At 37.6% G+C, this 16,762-nt stretch overlaps 1 protein-coding gene across 1 annotated transcript in view; it reads right to left on the reverse strand.

Moving 5' to 3' along the window:
* LOC124596486 (filamin-B) overlaps positions 1–16,762 on the reverse strand; it is an 896,651-nt gene that overhangs the window by 654,180 nt on the left and 225,709 nt on the right. Inside the window, exons 4-5 of the mRNA XM_047135636.1 lie at positions 5,741–5,954; positions 5,395–5,512 (exon numbers count right to left, since the gene is read on the reverse strand). Coding sequence (XP_046991592.1) covers positions 5,395–5,512; positions 5,741–5,954 — 332 coding nt within the window. The remainder of the gene's footprint in view (positions 1–5,394; positions 5,513–5,740; positions 5,955–16,762) is intronic.

The raw sequence follows: 16,762 nt of genomic DNA on the forward strand, positions 1-16,762 counted from the left end.
TTTTAATAGTGGCCAAAGTGAATGCACAAACAAATATCGTTTCTATTAAGTATAAATGTCTTAATTTTGTGAATATTTTTTTAAACGTATATATGTAATTAATCTTGACGCAGTCTGTCCAGTCGTGGCTGGTAAACGACACAGATCTAGTAATAAAGTAAAATACATATTGTACACATCTTGTATACCATTTGAAGGCCTAATGGTATTTTTCTTTGTGACACATTACTGACTCCATTTTGGTTCTGTGCCAATGTTCTACTGTATCATTACTAGAAAGGTGACAGCCAGTTGCGTAGTGCCACTGAAAACTGCACAGTTTGGCTAGTTTCTGGAATAGCACAGACTTGAACTGTCAGCCTCAGTCAGTTGTCACATGGAGAAAGCACCCAAAACCTGCAATTCATGTACATGTTATATATATATATATATATATATATATATATATATATATATATATATATTAAAAAAATCAGTGATCACAGCTGCCTCTGCCCAATGTGTACAGCTGTCTACTGCTGTGAATCAGTACCTGTATCCCTCTGACGGTGGAAGAGGGACGAGGAGGTGGATGTGAAGTCGGGGAATGTAGATCTTGTGGATGTCGATTTAGCTGAAAGCTTCCAATGTCAGCAAGTTCGCGGAGACCTGTGTTGGCACAGGACTTGTGAATATGCCCACATGTGTGTGTCTTTCTTTGTAAGATGCCACACAATGGCAGTACGACCCAGGAAGGTAACTTGAGTCTTTCCTACGACAAATTTGTTTTTATGTAATACCACTTGATTGTCAAACAGCCATTGGCATATTTTGTACAGATGTTGTTTCTGTGCTTGAGCACTGGGAGAATATACTGCAAGCTGTCCAAGTATGAGAAACAAAATTTAAGTCTGCTGAGTACGACATCAGCAAAATGTTGCATGTCTAGGAGGCAGTTTTTAGACAAAAACACATGAATAAAAATTCAAATAAACCAAATAGCAGGATAACTGCAGCCCTCTAGATGTATGTTTCTTATGGTCAAGGCTACTAAACACACTTGCACTGGCCAGTGTGCATTTGAAGTCCTGCATGTTGGGCATGGGCACCAGATACCTGCCCAGAATTGTTCTCGTGTTCAAAGGCTGTGCCCTCCATGTGCCCTCCACATGCCCTCTTTTTTGTGAGCCAGGGGTAGTGACAGCAAGTAACTCCAGAGTGTAACATCTAAGAAATCATCTTCATCTCTGTCAGTCATTCTGGTGCTTTTACGCATGCGCATAGTGAGACAGGTTGTCCTGCTGTAGTGTGGATAACAGGCACTGTATTGTATTTGACATCACTGTGGTGAATGCTACTTGCAACTGTACAACTACTACTACTTCTATCTCTTGTAAACCACAGTGAAGCACAAGGCAGAGGGTATGTCCCATTGTATCAGTTGTTTCCCATTCCATTCACATAAGGAGCACAGGAAGTAAGATCATTTAAATGTATCTGTGCATGCTGTAAATAATCTAATCTTGTCCTCACAATCCCTATGGGAGCAATATGTAAGGGGCTGTACTATATTCCTAGTCATAATTTAACGCCAGTTCTTGAAACTTCGTACATAGACTCTCTCATAATAGTTCAAGTCTACCATCAAGCGTCTGCCAGTTCAGTTCCTTCAGTATCTCTGTGACACTTTTCCATGGATTAAACAAACCTGTGACCATTTGTGATGCCCTTCTCTATAAACATTCAATGTCACTCTTTTTGATGCCCTTCTCTATACACATTCAATGCCCCCTGTTAATCCTATCTGGTATGGGTCTGACACACGGGCACAATATTCTAGGATGGGTCATACAAGTGGTTTATATGCGGTCTCCTTTGTAGACTGATTACATTTCCCATAACTGAAGTCTGCCATCTGCTTTACCCATGACAGCTTAAGTGATCACTCTACTTCATATCCCTACGAAGTGTGACGCCCTGGCATTTGCGAGTTGAGTGATTCCTACTGTGACTCACTGATATTACAGGCACAGGGCACTACAATTTTCTTTTTTTTTTTCATGGCGTGCACAATTTTATGTATCTGAACATTTATGGCAAGTTGTTAACCTTGGCACCACTTTGAAATCTTATCAAGATCTCCCTGAATTATTTGAATTATTATGCAGCTTCTTTCAGACAGTACTTCATTACAGAAAATGTATCATCTATAAAAAGTCTGAGGTTATCATTAATATTCTCCACAAGGTCATTAATACGCAACATGAACAGCAAGGGTCCTAACATATTTCTCTGGATTACCTCTATATCTTTTGATGGCTTTACAGCTGAGGTAACTTGCTGTTTCTTCCCTACCAAAAAATCCTCAGTCAAGTCACAAACATTGATTGACACCCCAACAATTTATTTTTGATAATAGGCATTGATGTGATACAGAGTCCAATGATTTTTGGAAATCAAGAAATACTGCACCTACTTGACTGCATCGATCCAAAGTTTTCAGAATGTCACATGAAAAATCACCGAGTTGGGATTCATGTGATTGATATTTTCTGAATCTATGTTAGCTGGCACGTATGAGGTCATTCTGTTCCAGATACCCCATTATGTTTGAACTCAGAATATGTTCTAAGTGTCTACAAGAAACTGATGTCAAGGAAACTGGACTGTAGTTTTGTGGATCACTTCTATTACCCATCTTGCAGATGGACATGGCCTGTGCTTTTTTCCAACTCACTTAGTGACTTACTTTCACAATCATCAGAAATCATCCATGTTACAGTTTTGATAAGTTTCTTCGAGAGGCTTGCATTCTCTATCCTCTGTGACACACCATAAGCTTGATGGCCTCATGCTCCTGTTGTGTATTGTTGTCCACTAAGCATAGCAACTGTATTCCCTGCAGTGCAACATATGCTAGGAAGATGGCACCTAATACACGTTTGGACACATCGGCGATTACGGAAGACCACATGAACTGACTGTAGAAACCAATTTCGACAGTGCACACCTTGTATCTGTAAGTGTTGATCGTGGAATTATTAACTGCCATCAGCTGTGGTTGAACATCCTGCTTGTCATGCAGTGTGTGGCTGACAGGAAGTATGCTGAGGTCTGAGCCAGTGTCTACAAGTTATGTCATGCCGGTATGCCTATCTGACACTTAGTCTTTTCTGCACTGTCATCAGGGTTTCTTGTTGCAGTGGTGTCAGTTTGAACTGGTTGGTGCCTTGACGTCTCTGCTGCATGTGACACTGAATTCTCAGTGCTTCCACTGTGACCCCAAAGTCTCGAATTCCTTTAGAAATGCTCTATGGGCATCACTGTGTGATGGCAATGCAGTCTGGAGTTGTAGCCTTGCATGATTTTGGCTGGCAGACGTCAGTTTTGTCTGGAAGGTCTGCCAATGTCATTGTACTTGTTGCAGGTGGCTTGTGTGTTACATAGACTCTTTCTGTGGCCTGCAGTAATTTGTTGAGTGATCTATCATAGACTCTTTCTGTGGCCTGCAGTAATTTGCATCTATCATAACTGCAATCATGTGGGGTGACCAGCTGCATGGTCTCATAGTTTATCCACATAGATAACAGCACTTAATTCTGGGATGTACAAAATTATTTTCATTTCTGAAAGTGGAAGATACAGTGACATTAGATAATAGCAGGCTTAAGCTCAATAGCATGAACATCTATAACATAGCAAAGACAAAACACAAATCATGTCAGAGGATTCATGTGTACCACCTGCTTTTCTTATGATGCACAAGTATACAAAAACATATCACTGCAACACCTTATTATATTTATATATTTACTTAGTTTATGTCCACATTGGAGCATTACAATAAAGCATTATACAACTGAGTCTACAATGATTACACTTAGATCTTAGCAGTCAACAATTTCTTCCTTTCCCAAAGTTTCTCCATTTAGTGTAATCTGGTGTCTCGATCTACTCCAGATATGACATACTTGTTCCACTGTGATGTTTGGAATGTCAGTCAAATGTACTTGTTCTTCATATGCAGCTGTCCTCTCTTAACAATAAGGGCATTACTAGTAGTTCGAAGACTTGACACTAAATACTGAAACTTACTTTTCTATATGCTGTGCACTTCCATAAATGCCTTATAACAAACTACAACATCTTCCATGCCATCACCTATCTGTCCTCGAACTCCATCCTACAGGTTGCATTGTTAAATCTTTCTTCATTACCTGAGATAAGCCACCATACTTTTTTCTTTTCTTCGTTAGTTGCTGACCTCCTTCCACACTCTCACTACAGGCATTACTTAATGACTCACATTCCGTACTTTCAAAGAATTGCAGACACTTAAGTGCACTATACAAAGACCTGCACACAAGAGCTTAATGTACCAGCAATGCACATAAGTACAACAATGTTTGACAACAACTGTTCACCAGGGCTGCAACCTGTATCATTATTTAAAGACCAGCACTTAATGGACTAAGCCTTTTATTTCCCCATTTCATATGGACTGAACTCTTTCTTTTCCTGTACTGCATTTTTTTCAAACATCATTTACAGAACAACTGAACTTGTTTTTACCCTACTTACTACAGAAGGAAATTTTGGGTCTGTTTCATATACTGGTGAAACCTCAAAAAATGAAAAAATGGACTCAGCTCATTCTTTTCCTGGACCCTTCAATCATATTTCCCATACCTCTTCTTTTTCAGAATTGATACATCAGATACTTATTACACCTACCACTCTAAACATTAAAATGTGCATCTCACTTCCACCTTTATCAAGTACTCAAGTTTTCTGTTTCCTATAAAAGAACTTGAAGTTTTAACATATTCTGGTGTGGTGTGGTGTGTGTGTGTGTGTGTGTGTGTGTGTGTGTGTGTGTGTGTGTGTAAAATGTTGATGAACTTTTTCACTGGATTTAATGGCGCAACACTAAGTGCCTCATATGAAAAAATAATAACATACTACCCAAATCGAGTAAATCATTTATGTAATTTGTGAAAGCAACACTAAGTGCCTCATATGAAAAAATAATAACATGAGTTACAACCAATGATTTGGAATTCTTGAGGCAGTTTTCATTAGTAATTAAATGTGGATTTCACACTAAGGTCTTCCTACATGGTTCACTATAGGTCCTAAATATTGGGATGACTTTATGGGAGACAAACAGTGAACAATAAACGCAACAATTTCCATTACAGAACAAAGGCTGCATTAAATTCTGTACTTGGGTAACTGTTGAAATGCAACATCAAGCAGCTGTATTTGTGCCACAATCTGTGACATCATATCACAAGTAATAAACCAGCTAGTTGTTGATGAAAATTTTGAATTTATTTTTAAATTGCTTACTCATTAACATTAATATGTGGCATATGCAAAACGAAAATCTTGTATCATGAATGCTATACTCACCTTTGCTGAGATTATTCTCCCAAGAGCTGGGATCTGTTGACATTGTCTCATATCCTGGCACAGGACCACCCAGTGACCTCACTATGGAGCAGAGTACAGTTCCATCATTCCAGTCTCTCTGAAATTAACCGTGCTGAGTTCAGGAATCTCATCACACAACTAAAATGAACCAAGCTGAATAAAATCAGTGCAAAGTGATCTCCAAAAAGACAAGTCAGAAAGCAATGAAAGTGGAAGGAGGATAAGTAAGAAAAGCAAAATGAAAGTGGCAGTTTTGAGAGAGAAGGGAGGTGAGAAATATCATATCAAAATTTAAATACTCCAAATGCTTTCCAAACATACTCACAGTGAAATTCCGCACGTTAAGTTCAGGTACTTGACTGTTCACCCATCGCAGGGTAGCATGATATCCTGGACTGTCCTCTTTCATGAAATATGACAAATACGTCATACCTGACAGTTCATCAAGGAAAGGAGAAGCTAAATATTCTGGTTCAAGGACCATTGGTATCTGGAACTCTCTTCTTGCTATCTCCATAGCATTACGGCAGTTTTCAATGCTGTAACATAAATAAAAGTTGCTTCTTGCAAAATAGTTTTTATTAACAGATTATACTTACTTAGCTGGTGAATACATACTACAAACATTTAATACGAATTCTTTTAAAAACATCTTCAAATTCTAACATATTTTGTTGTTCTGGCCTCCAGACTGAAGATTGGTTCAATGCAATTCTCCACACTAGTTTATGCAGTGGAAGCCTCTTTACCTCTGAACAGATAGTGCAACCCACTCCCATTTGAATTTGCTCAGTGCAGTCAATACATAGTCCTCTTCCTCTACAATTTTATACCTCCCCCCACTCCACCCCACCTCTATCTCCACCACCCCATCCCCCCCCCCCCATTCCTCTCCCCCACCTCCATCACCCAACTGATCATTCCTCGATGCCTCAGGACATCTCCCACTGTAATGTTACAAGCTGAGACCACTTCACCACGTATTGAGGCCCTTACATGAAGGCTCGCATGAGGTCAGCTAAAAAAGAAAGAGATCATCAATTAATTGACATCAAACCAATATTCCTACAGAATATTGATTCCTTCTTTAGAAATAACACTCTGGTGTATTTCATTTTTTTAAATATTAATTTTATTTTGATACTTATATCCCTTCCCTCTCTGCCAGACAAAAATAAAAGAGTAAAGAGACAATTGTAGTCAGGCTCCTTACATACTGCAGAATGGGATCCCAGAAAGTGCTCTATGATATGACCAATGTAAGAGAATTTAGCAATTTCTCTGTAATGGTGACATCTGTTGGACTCTGAATAAAATTTAAACAGCTCCTTCTTCAAAGAGGTGTCTTGATAAAGATGGATTCCTTCTTTGCATTGGTTGGCACCTATGCAGAATAGGAAACTTCTGAGAAATGAAAGAATTATCTGCTTTCTTTGTCCCAACAGGCACAACTAAGCCACTACCTTTCTCAGAAGTTGTCAGGAGACCTATTGTTTAGTAACAAAGGTTTACTGAAGGCTGGTCACACAGGGGCCACTAAAGTTTTGCTGTAGCTGCCTCACCCCTGATCTGCCCACGTGAAAATTAGTAGTCGCATTTATATGAAGTGCTTGGAAGATGCCAAATTCACATTTGGTTACTGGCACTCAATGCTTAGTCTTGCTACAGTTTTGCTGTTCATTATCTCAGACAAAAACTGTAACAATGCCAGCATTTTAATGCAGCAATAATAGGAACATTGTAGCAGGCTTCTACATGCTGCAAGCCATCATTGACATCAGACATTGCAACCACCTCCCTTTGTCAGCTTGACCAAACTCTCATTAGCAAAATTATCTCTCTGGCTTTCCCCACATCTATAGAGTAGAGCTTGAATTTAGTTTCCAAAGTAATGGCACACTGTTTAACACTTTGTAACCAGTACTCAGCTAGTAATTTACTAGCACTGCATGATTCACTTTAAGTGACAGTATTCTGCTGTGAAATCTTGACTGCAATCATATTGTTGTGAAGGCTGTTCTCAGCAATGTGAAAGACATAGGGTCTATTATATGAATATTTTAGCGATAACCTTTGTCTTTATGTGTTGTAATCTCTGAACACCTCCTCAGTTTCTTAACTGATCAATTTAGTACCCCTGCAAATAGTGATGAATTCAGTCACCTTATGCAGTTGAGACTAACACTGGAAATTGTAAATATTTTCTCATGGGCAGGGTATGACATGGAGGCACTTCCCTCACCTCACTCAAAAGGAGTGAATCTCTGCTGAGCAAAAAGCTACCAAACAGTTACACCATCACTCACTTCCTTCTTTTAGAGTTACCATAAATTTCTCTTTTTTTCCCCAGTTTGATTTAAAACCACCACATTAGCTGTCCGAATTTACCCAGCCAGTCTTCAGTATCATTTCAAAACCAACTATTCTCTCCTAAGCTAAACTGTTTATCATCAAAACTTCACTCCCATACAAGGCTACATTTCAGAGGAAATTTATTTTAAATGTTAATAAATTTCTCTTTCATGGTATTGCAATCTGTATTTTACTTCCTTTCTACTTTGGCCACAGTCAATTAATTTTCTCACAGATGTCTATTTCCTAATTTAATTCCCTCAGAATCACATGATTTAATTTGGCTACACACCATTACTCTTATTTTACTCTGGTTGATGTTTACCTTGTAACCTCAATATGTTATCTGTTCCATTCAACTACTCTTCCAACTCCTTTGCTGTCTTTGGCAAATTTACAGTGTCATCAGCCCACCTCCTTTCTAAGGAAACGCTACAACCCTTCTTAGTACCTTCTCAACTACTACTTCCTTTTCATGCCCTTAACTGATGTAATATTGTCAAAAACTTTATATAAGTCTACAAATGCTATAAATGCAGCTTTGCATTTCCTCAGTCTAACTTTTAAGGTAAGTCAGTGCATCAGTAGTGCTTCACACATTCCTGTATTTCACCAGAAGCAAAACTGATCTTCTCTGTTGTTAATTTCTACCAGCACTCTTCTAAAAATAGATCAACTCAGTATTTACTGAGCATGAGTTATTAAACTGATAAACTGAGCATGCATGTCAGCAACTGTCTTCTTCAAATAATAATTATGTAATTATCAAAATCTGAGTTTTTCATCTGCCTCAGGTATCTCACATACCAAGTGGAACAGCTGAAGGATTCAATAATTCTAAGAGAATGTAGCTACTCCACCACAAACACTCAAAAATCATGTGTTCCCCATAGCTGTAAAAATTTCTCTAGGCACTGTAGAAAATAGTCTATAGTACTTTTTATTTCATAAATGAGAAGCCTGATGTGCTAACCAATTTTGATAATTGTTCACAGCCTATAACACTTGATGTGTAAGAAAGCAGCTTGCAAGCCCTTATATTAGTGGTAGACAATAACAGATAACAACCAATTTCTATTGTAATGTTATGTGTAAGGACTGCTCCATTAAAATTCAACACATGCCACACACATTTCAACAGCACATAACCTGCAGCACATAACTTGCAAGCGGTAGCAACACGCTGCAACCCCTATCAGTCGAGACATCAGCTTTACTGTGTGTATACAAAGACACAAGTACACCTGCACATACACTAGGCTTTAATTTTTTGACTTGGACATATTGTCCCACATTTAATTAAAAATAGTTCCCATCTCCTGGTTGTGACCTATGTTTCCAAGAGGTTCCTCTTCATTGTAAGGCAGATACCGAAACATGAAATCCTCTCCCAAAAACATTACCAATTAGGACTCTCTCTCCTCCACTAACATCTCACTCAGTATTTGGCTGAAAAGTCCCTAATCCTATAATGAGCCTTTGCTAGAACATCCCATTATACCTAGGCAGTAATAAACAAAAAATATTCACCCTTCCTCCAGGGACCACACTAGCATAGGTATTTGTAAGTGTAAGCATGTGGGGGAGGGGGGATGTTAATCTGTTAGCTTCAAAAAAGATATTTTTATCACTGTTTAGTTTTCCGAATATCTTGTGTATGCATCTGTCAACCACTAAATGCCTCAACTATATGGTGAATGGTTATATCACTTCTTATACTGTTTGTCTTCCACACAGACCTTTCAAACTGTATCAAGTTTCAAAGAGAAGAAGAAGTAATAAAGTTGGTAGTTCTGTGGGGGAGAGAAATAATTAATAAAACAAGGGACTGATCCAAAAAGATGTCAATAGCAAAAATCCAAACAGCAAACTAGTATGGTGGTAATGAGACCAGATGTTTCTTGTATTCCTCTCTTAATTTACACTGATTAGCTAAAATATTACAATTCTTTCCTGCCACCAGACTGAATGCCACCTGGTGTCATTGTGGCCATGAGAAATAGTCAGAAAATTATATACGCAGAGCAGAGATGAATGGGGTTCACTCAAGTGATAAGGGCTGCAAACGGGGAAAGCCACTGGCAGAAGTGACTCTGATGAACTAAAGATTGTTATAGCCCGGCACCTGTTTCACCTATTAAGGTCGACATAAAATTTTCACTTATTTTCTTTCGAAAATTCTGATGTTAAAGTTTCCACATTAAGCACATATCTTGCAAATTATCAGAATGGTAGAAATAAATTCACTCCACAAAACTTCCTTATTCATTTTGTTGACCTGGTTGCAATGAGCTAAATAGTTTCATCAGAAATGATAGCAATCAAAAGTGACTGCAATTACAAAACTTCATACCTCCGTCCACAGAAAAAAATCTTATGAGCTAATAGGGAAATATAAGTATAGCTGAACTACCATAAATTTCCAGGATCTTTTGATATACTTCTGATAGTCTGATTTTTCTGAATCTATTGACAACCATATTAAGGAGCCTTAGTCCCTAATCAAAAATATACTATATTTTATCACAGAAGATGGATCTCATGGTCATAAACCCGTGATTCCCACTGCATAGGCATAAAATAGTATTCCATAACCTAACAGATACTGCTCATGAGAAACAGTATACAAACAAAATATAATGACAAAATCAACAGCTGGTAAAAGATCAACTTTCTGACCAAGGAATTTGTAAACTATTATAAATTAACAAAGTTCAGTGATATCCTGGAGTGAGCCTTTATAAGGCTAAAGCTTGCATCATTTCAGTCAGTGTCCTATTAGGTTTCTGTCATCCTGTTTATTTTGCTATCAGTCTCCAGCTGGTACAACAAGTCTATTCTTTAGCCCAGCATTGGAAGCCTTTTGCATCTATGTTTGTAAAAACTGGGTTGAGAGCACATGTTTTATAGTAATGAGTAATAGACAATCAGAACGTGTGTTTCGGGTCATTTCAACAAATTTCAGATCAACTACAGTTCTGTGGCTTTTTCTATGTAATTGTGAATATTAATAATGTGGAAAAAATAGATTGCTACGCACCATAAAGAATACATGTTAAGTTGCATACATGCATAATTAAAAGAACACTTACATAAAAGGTTTCAGCCACAGCCTCCAACAACAAATGGGAAACACACACACCATTCATACACACAAGTAAGCACATCTCATGCACAAATGATCGGCAACTATTGCAGCTCCAACCCAAGTTGCCAGAGTTGGCAATCATGTGTGCATGAGGCATGCTTACTTCTGTGTGTGAATGGTTTGTGTGTTTCTCTTTTGCTGGTGATGTGTATTTTAAGGAAGTTAGCAGTCATGTGTGCATGAGGTGTGCTTACTTGTGTGTATGAATTGTGTGCGTGTGTGTGTTTCTCTTTTACTGGTGAAGGCTGTGACCAAAAGGTTTATGTGAGTGTCTTGTAGTTGTATCTGTCTGCAACTTAATGTTCCATCTTTATAGTAAGTAGCAATCTATAATTTCCACAGAGTGGATATTCCTACCTGGACTTTCCATTGTTTAATTGTGTGCGAAGCAACATACGTCCACTTCACCTATCCTGTATGGAGTTTTACTTTTTGAAGAAATATGAACTATGAAACTCCACATATCTCCATATTAGCTACCAGTGTGTCAACTTGTAAGATATCTTGTCATCACCAATAGGATCTTAGAAATGTGATATTGGTAACCTTCCAGTTTTTAACTTAAACAGAAGCTTTTTACTACACATTTTAAGGATTAGTCATACAACAGCACTTTCAGGTGGTGACCCAGTCAAACTGTGTCGTTACTGAGGCTTATTCCACAACAGATAGGACTAGTTTATGTGACAAATTCAGTGGAAATCAGTTAGAATAATTAATAATTCCATATAAATGGTTTTAAGAACAGTTTACAAGAGATAGCTTGGGATGAAATTTATAATGAACAAACATAAAATTTAATCTGTTCCATGATAAATTCAGATCATGATTTGAAAATAACTTTCTGCAGAAGCTAATCAGGAAAGACACTGAACATCACTGCAAAAAAAAAAAAAAAAAAAAAAAAAAAAAAAATTTGGAAATGTATGTGTTGGCAAGGACAAGTAGAGACACTGCAGTATTTTCACACTACAAAAACTACTCAAAATGACTAAGAAACATCATTAAAAAATCAAAGGCTATGCACATTATGTTAGATATCAGTTATTCTGACAACAGACTTAAGGTTATGGTATGTAATGAAGCAAGAGGCACTACAACCAGGCACAGAACAGGATACAGAACTGACTGCAAGGGAGGAGGAGGAGGAGATTAGTGTTTAACGTCCCGTCGACAACGAGGTCGTTAGAGATGGAGCGCAAGCTCGGGTGAGGGAAGGATGGGGAAGGAAATCGGCCGTGCCCTTTCAAAGGAACCATCCCGGCATTTGCCTGAAGTGATTTAGGGAAATCACGGAAAACCTACATCAGGATGGCCGGAGACGGGATTGAACCGTCGTCCTCCCGAATGCGAGTCCAGTGTGCTAACCACTGCGCCACCTCGCTCGGTGACTGCAAGGGCTTTAAATGATGAGTCACAGGTGACAGATATATTTAATAACCATTTCTTAAATATAGTAGAAAATATTGGGACAAACTGTTCAAGAGGAAAAACACAGCAGTATGTTGAAAAAGAAACTCTCATAAAATTCACTTCTATGAATGTATCACCAATTTCTCCTTCTGAAATTAAGGAATTATATATTCTCTGAAAAATAAAAATCATCTGGTTTTGATGGTGTTTTCCATACAGTACTAAAGATTTGTTTCCATATAATAAGCCCTGTCTTACCTGATAAACATAACAAATCAATAACTCAAGGCATTCAACTTGTTTCACAACTGACATAATTTTCCAAAATTTTTGAGAAGATTATTTACTCTGTAATAGTATCTCACCTGGTCAACAAAACTATTTTCAGCAAGTTATTCTTCTGAGAATGCCATTTACATTTACACTCACTAAATTTACAAACATTAAGTAACAAAATAGTGCCGGCTGGAATTTTCTGTGACCTTTCAAAGGCCATTTGACTGTGTGAGTAACAATATTCTAAGATAAACTGAGGTTTTATATGACTGTTGGTATAGCCAACCTGTGGATAACATTATATCTAACCCAAAACAGCAGAAACTTGTACCTAGTAATGCAACAAATGTAATCAGAGGACATCATTCTGGCAGAGGATAATTCGTGTATAGGGTTCCACAAGGCTCAATCTCACGTGTGCTAGTTCCTTCTATACATAAATGATTTTTTATCAAATATACAGCAAGCACAACTGGTTCTTTTTTCACATTCAACTAGTATTGTAATCAATCCAAGCATACATATAGCAACAGAAGAAATAGTAAACAATGATCTTAAAAGTATAGTTGACTTGTTTTCTGCAAATTGTCTCACCTTCAATTTTAAAAAGATGCAGCACATTCAGTTCCGCACATCTAAGGGCACTATAATATGTGTAACACACAGTGAGGAAATAATAAATACAGTGGGTCTACAAAGTTCTTAGGTGTTCATATTGATGAGAATTTAAATAGAAAAAAGAACATTTTGGAATTCCTAATACAACTTAATTCTGCCATGTTTCCACTTAGACTCATTGCAAATCTTGGGGACATACAAATCAATAAGGAGACATGTTTCCATATTTTCTCTCAATAATATCACATGGAATAATGTTCTGGGGTAGCTCATCTTTAACAAAAAAAGTCTTCATGGCTCAGAAACGTGCTGTAAGAATAATAGATAGACAACTGTTTAAGGAGTTATAACGACTTTATTATGAAAATGATAGATTGCCACTCACCGTATAGATCAGATGCTGAGTCACAGACAAGCACAAAAAAAAAGACTTTATACATTTAAGTTTTCAGCCAAAAAGGCCTTCTTCTAAAGTAGAAAACACATACACACACCAACACACACACATTCATGCAAGCACAACTCAGACACACATGACCACTGTCTCTGGCCACTGAATTCTGGCTCCTTCGATTTATTCAGGTTCCATCTTTTTGGTTTTTGGTTTCGAAATATCTGTCTTACTATTACAAAATCAACACAAAAACTTCCAGTATTTCCAAGCCTCTTCCACGTGTACAACCTTCTTATACATTTCCTAAACCAAGTGTTAGTAATGGTTAAGCTGTGCACTGTACAAAATTCTACCAGACAGCTTATTCTATCATTTGTTTCCCCCCAGCCCATATTCTCTTACTATTTTTCCTTCTCTTCCTTTTCCTACAATCAAATTTCAGTCCTCAACCACAATTAAATTTTTGTCTCCCTCTACTAACTGAACAATTTCTTCTGTCTCATTACAGATTCAATCTCTTCATCGTCTGCAGAGTGGGTCAGCATATAAACTTACACTACTGTGGCGAGTGTCGATTTTGTGTGTATCTCAGCTACAGTGATGCATTCGCTACAGTTACCCCAGTTTGATTTTGTGCTGATAACCCAATTCTCACCAAACCAGAAGTCCCGTTGTTCCTGGCATTACACTTCACTAATTTTGACTAAATCTGACAACAACCTATCCACTTTCTTTTTAAATTAAGGGGTCTTAAAATTCCACACTCCAATCTCTAGAATGCTGGTTTTTGTTTTTACTTATGACAACATCTTCCTGAGTAGTTCCCACCTTCAGACGGGAATGGAGGGAAGATATTTTACCCCCAGCATATCTCACCCTAAAGGATGCCATTATCATTATGCCATACTGTAGAGCTAGATGCCCTTGGGAAAAATAACAGATGCAGTTTCCCCTTTCTTTTAACTGTTGCCCCTAGAACTGATGCCAATCTTCAGGAACCACTGGTTAGTCTGGCCTCTGCACAAATACCCTCTGATGTGGGCCACAGTTCATGAGAGACTACATGAACATTATTGTGGACCTCTCGTACGCCTTCATGTTCGACGTCTTCACTGGTGGTGATGTTGTCTTCTGGCAGGGTAGGTGTGTCACAGTGGCACAGTTGTCATATGGTGGTTTGAGGATGCGATAATGAACGCACTTCAATGTCTCAGCCACTAAATTCAGTGACAAAATACATTTGGGACACTAGCTGGCACAAGCTCATGTGCTCACAGATCACCTGCGTCTAAATTACAGGAACTGCATGACCTACAGGAAGATGTAGGGTGCCATGTACCACCAGATAGTAACAATTTTTTAGATCTGTACACACAGTATCATTGCTGTACTGCAGTATAAAGGTGGACCAACATGCTGCTAAGTGGCCATTATGTTTTAACTCAATAGTATATATTTTTAATGTTGCTTTGATTTATTTGTGGCAAATGCATGCATAAAAACCTTTCCTGGTTCCTTTTTTTTCCATCTTTAGAACCAAACAGAGAATATCTGGTTTTCAAACTCAGGTAATTATTATTCATTTGCTCATAATTCAGGAAGATTTAACACTGCTTCTCTAGGAAAACATGTGTGTAAGAGAAAGTTTCTACTCACCATATAGCAGAGATGCTGTGTCACAGTTAGGCACAACAAAAAGACTCTCACAATTGTAGGTTTCTGCCATTAAGACCTTCATCCACAATAGACACAGATACGCACATGCACATTCACTCACACAAATGCAACTCACACACACGACTGCAGTCTCAGGAGTGTGGTTTCAGTTGCCTGAGACTGCAGTTGTGTGTGTGAGTTGAGTTCCTTTGAGTGTGTGTGCGTATGTGTGTCTATTGTTAGAGGTTAGATTAGATTCAGTTTTCATTCCATAGACCCAAAAAATGAGATGATTCTCAAGGGTGTGGAACATGTCAGAAAGCATAAGATAAAAACATAAAACATTTGAATGTAATACTTATTACCTTGATCATTTGTCAAGAGATTGTCAAAATAGGTGAATACAATGCGGTAAACTGGAACAGCTAATATTTACATACTTAACATGCTGTCAGAATGAAACATTGTTATGCACTAGTAATAAATTTATCATACAAAAAATAACAAATCTTGATGTTGTGACCAAGTGCTTTCAAAATTGAAATATAAACAGACATTTTTACTTAAACTGGCTTACCAATCACTGTTAAGATATTCATGTATAGAATAGAAGGAATCGCCTACCATAAAGTCTTTCAAAATCTGTTTAAACTGTGCTTTATCTGAAACCAAGTTTTTAATGGTTGCTGGCAATTTATTGAAAATGTGTGTTCCTGAATATTGGACCCCTTTTTGGACGAAGGTAATTGAGTTTAGGTCTATATGTAGATTGTCCTTATTCCTGGTATTGGTACTATGTATTGAGCTATTTGTTGCAAAAAAAGATATATTACTTGCAGCAAATTTCATTAAGGAATAAATATACTGAGCAGAAGAGGTTAGAATACCAAGTTCCTCGAACAAGTTTCTACATGATGTTCTTGAATTTACAGCATAAATGATTCTTATCACACACTTTTGCACCCTAAAAACTTTCACTCGGTTGATAAGTTACCCCATAATATGATCCTGTATGACATAATAAAATGAAAGCAAGCAAAGTATGCAAGTTTTTGATATTTATATCTCCTACATTTGACATCATTCTCACTGCAAATACAGACTTGTTTAGGCACTTAAGCAATTCTGTGATATGCCCTTCCCAACTGAATTTATTACAGAGTTGTAAGTGCAGAAATTTAACAATGTCAACCTCTCCAATCTGCATGTATTCGTATGTTATACACATGCTGGAAGGAAATCTCTTACAACTTCTGAACTGGATATAGTGGTTCTTCTCAAAGTTTAATGTCAGTGAATTAGCTTTAAACCATTTATTAATGTCAGTGGAAATTTCATTAGCAGCTATTTCTAAATTTGTACTTGACTTGCTACTTATTGCAATGTTTGTATCATCTGCAGACAAAACAAACTTAGCATCTGGTAATGTAACAAAAGAGAGGTCATTAAAGTACACAAGAAATAGCAATGGATCCAAGATGGAGCCTTGA

Source organism: Schistocerca americana, chromosome 2 (assembly GCF_021461395.2).
Source record: "Schistocerca americana isolate TAMUIC-IGC-003095 chromosome 2, iqSchAmer2.1, whole genome shotgun sequence".
Taxonomy (NCBI): domain Eukaryota; kingdom Metazoa; phylum Arthropoda; class Insecta; order Orthoptera; family Acrididae; genus Schistocerca; species Schistocerca americana.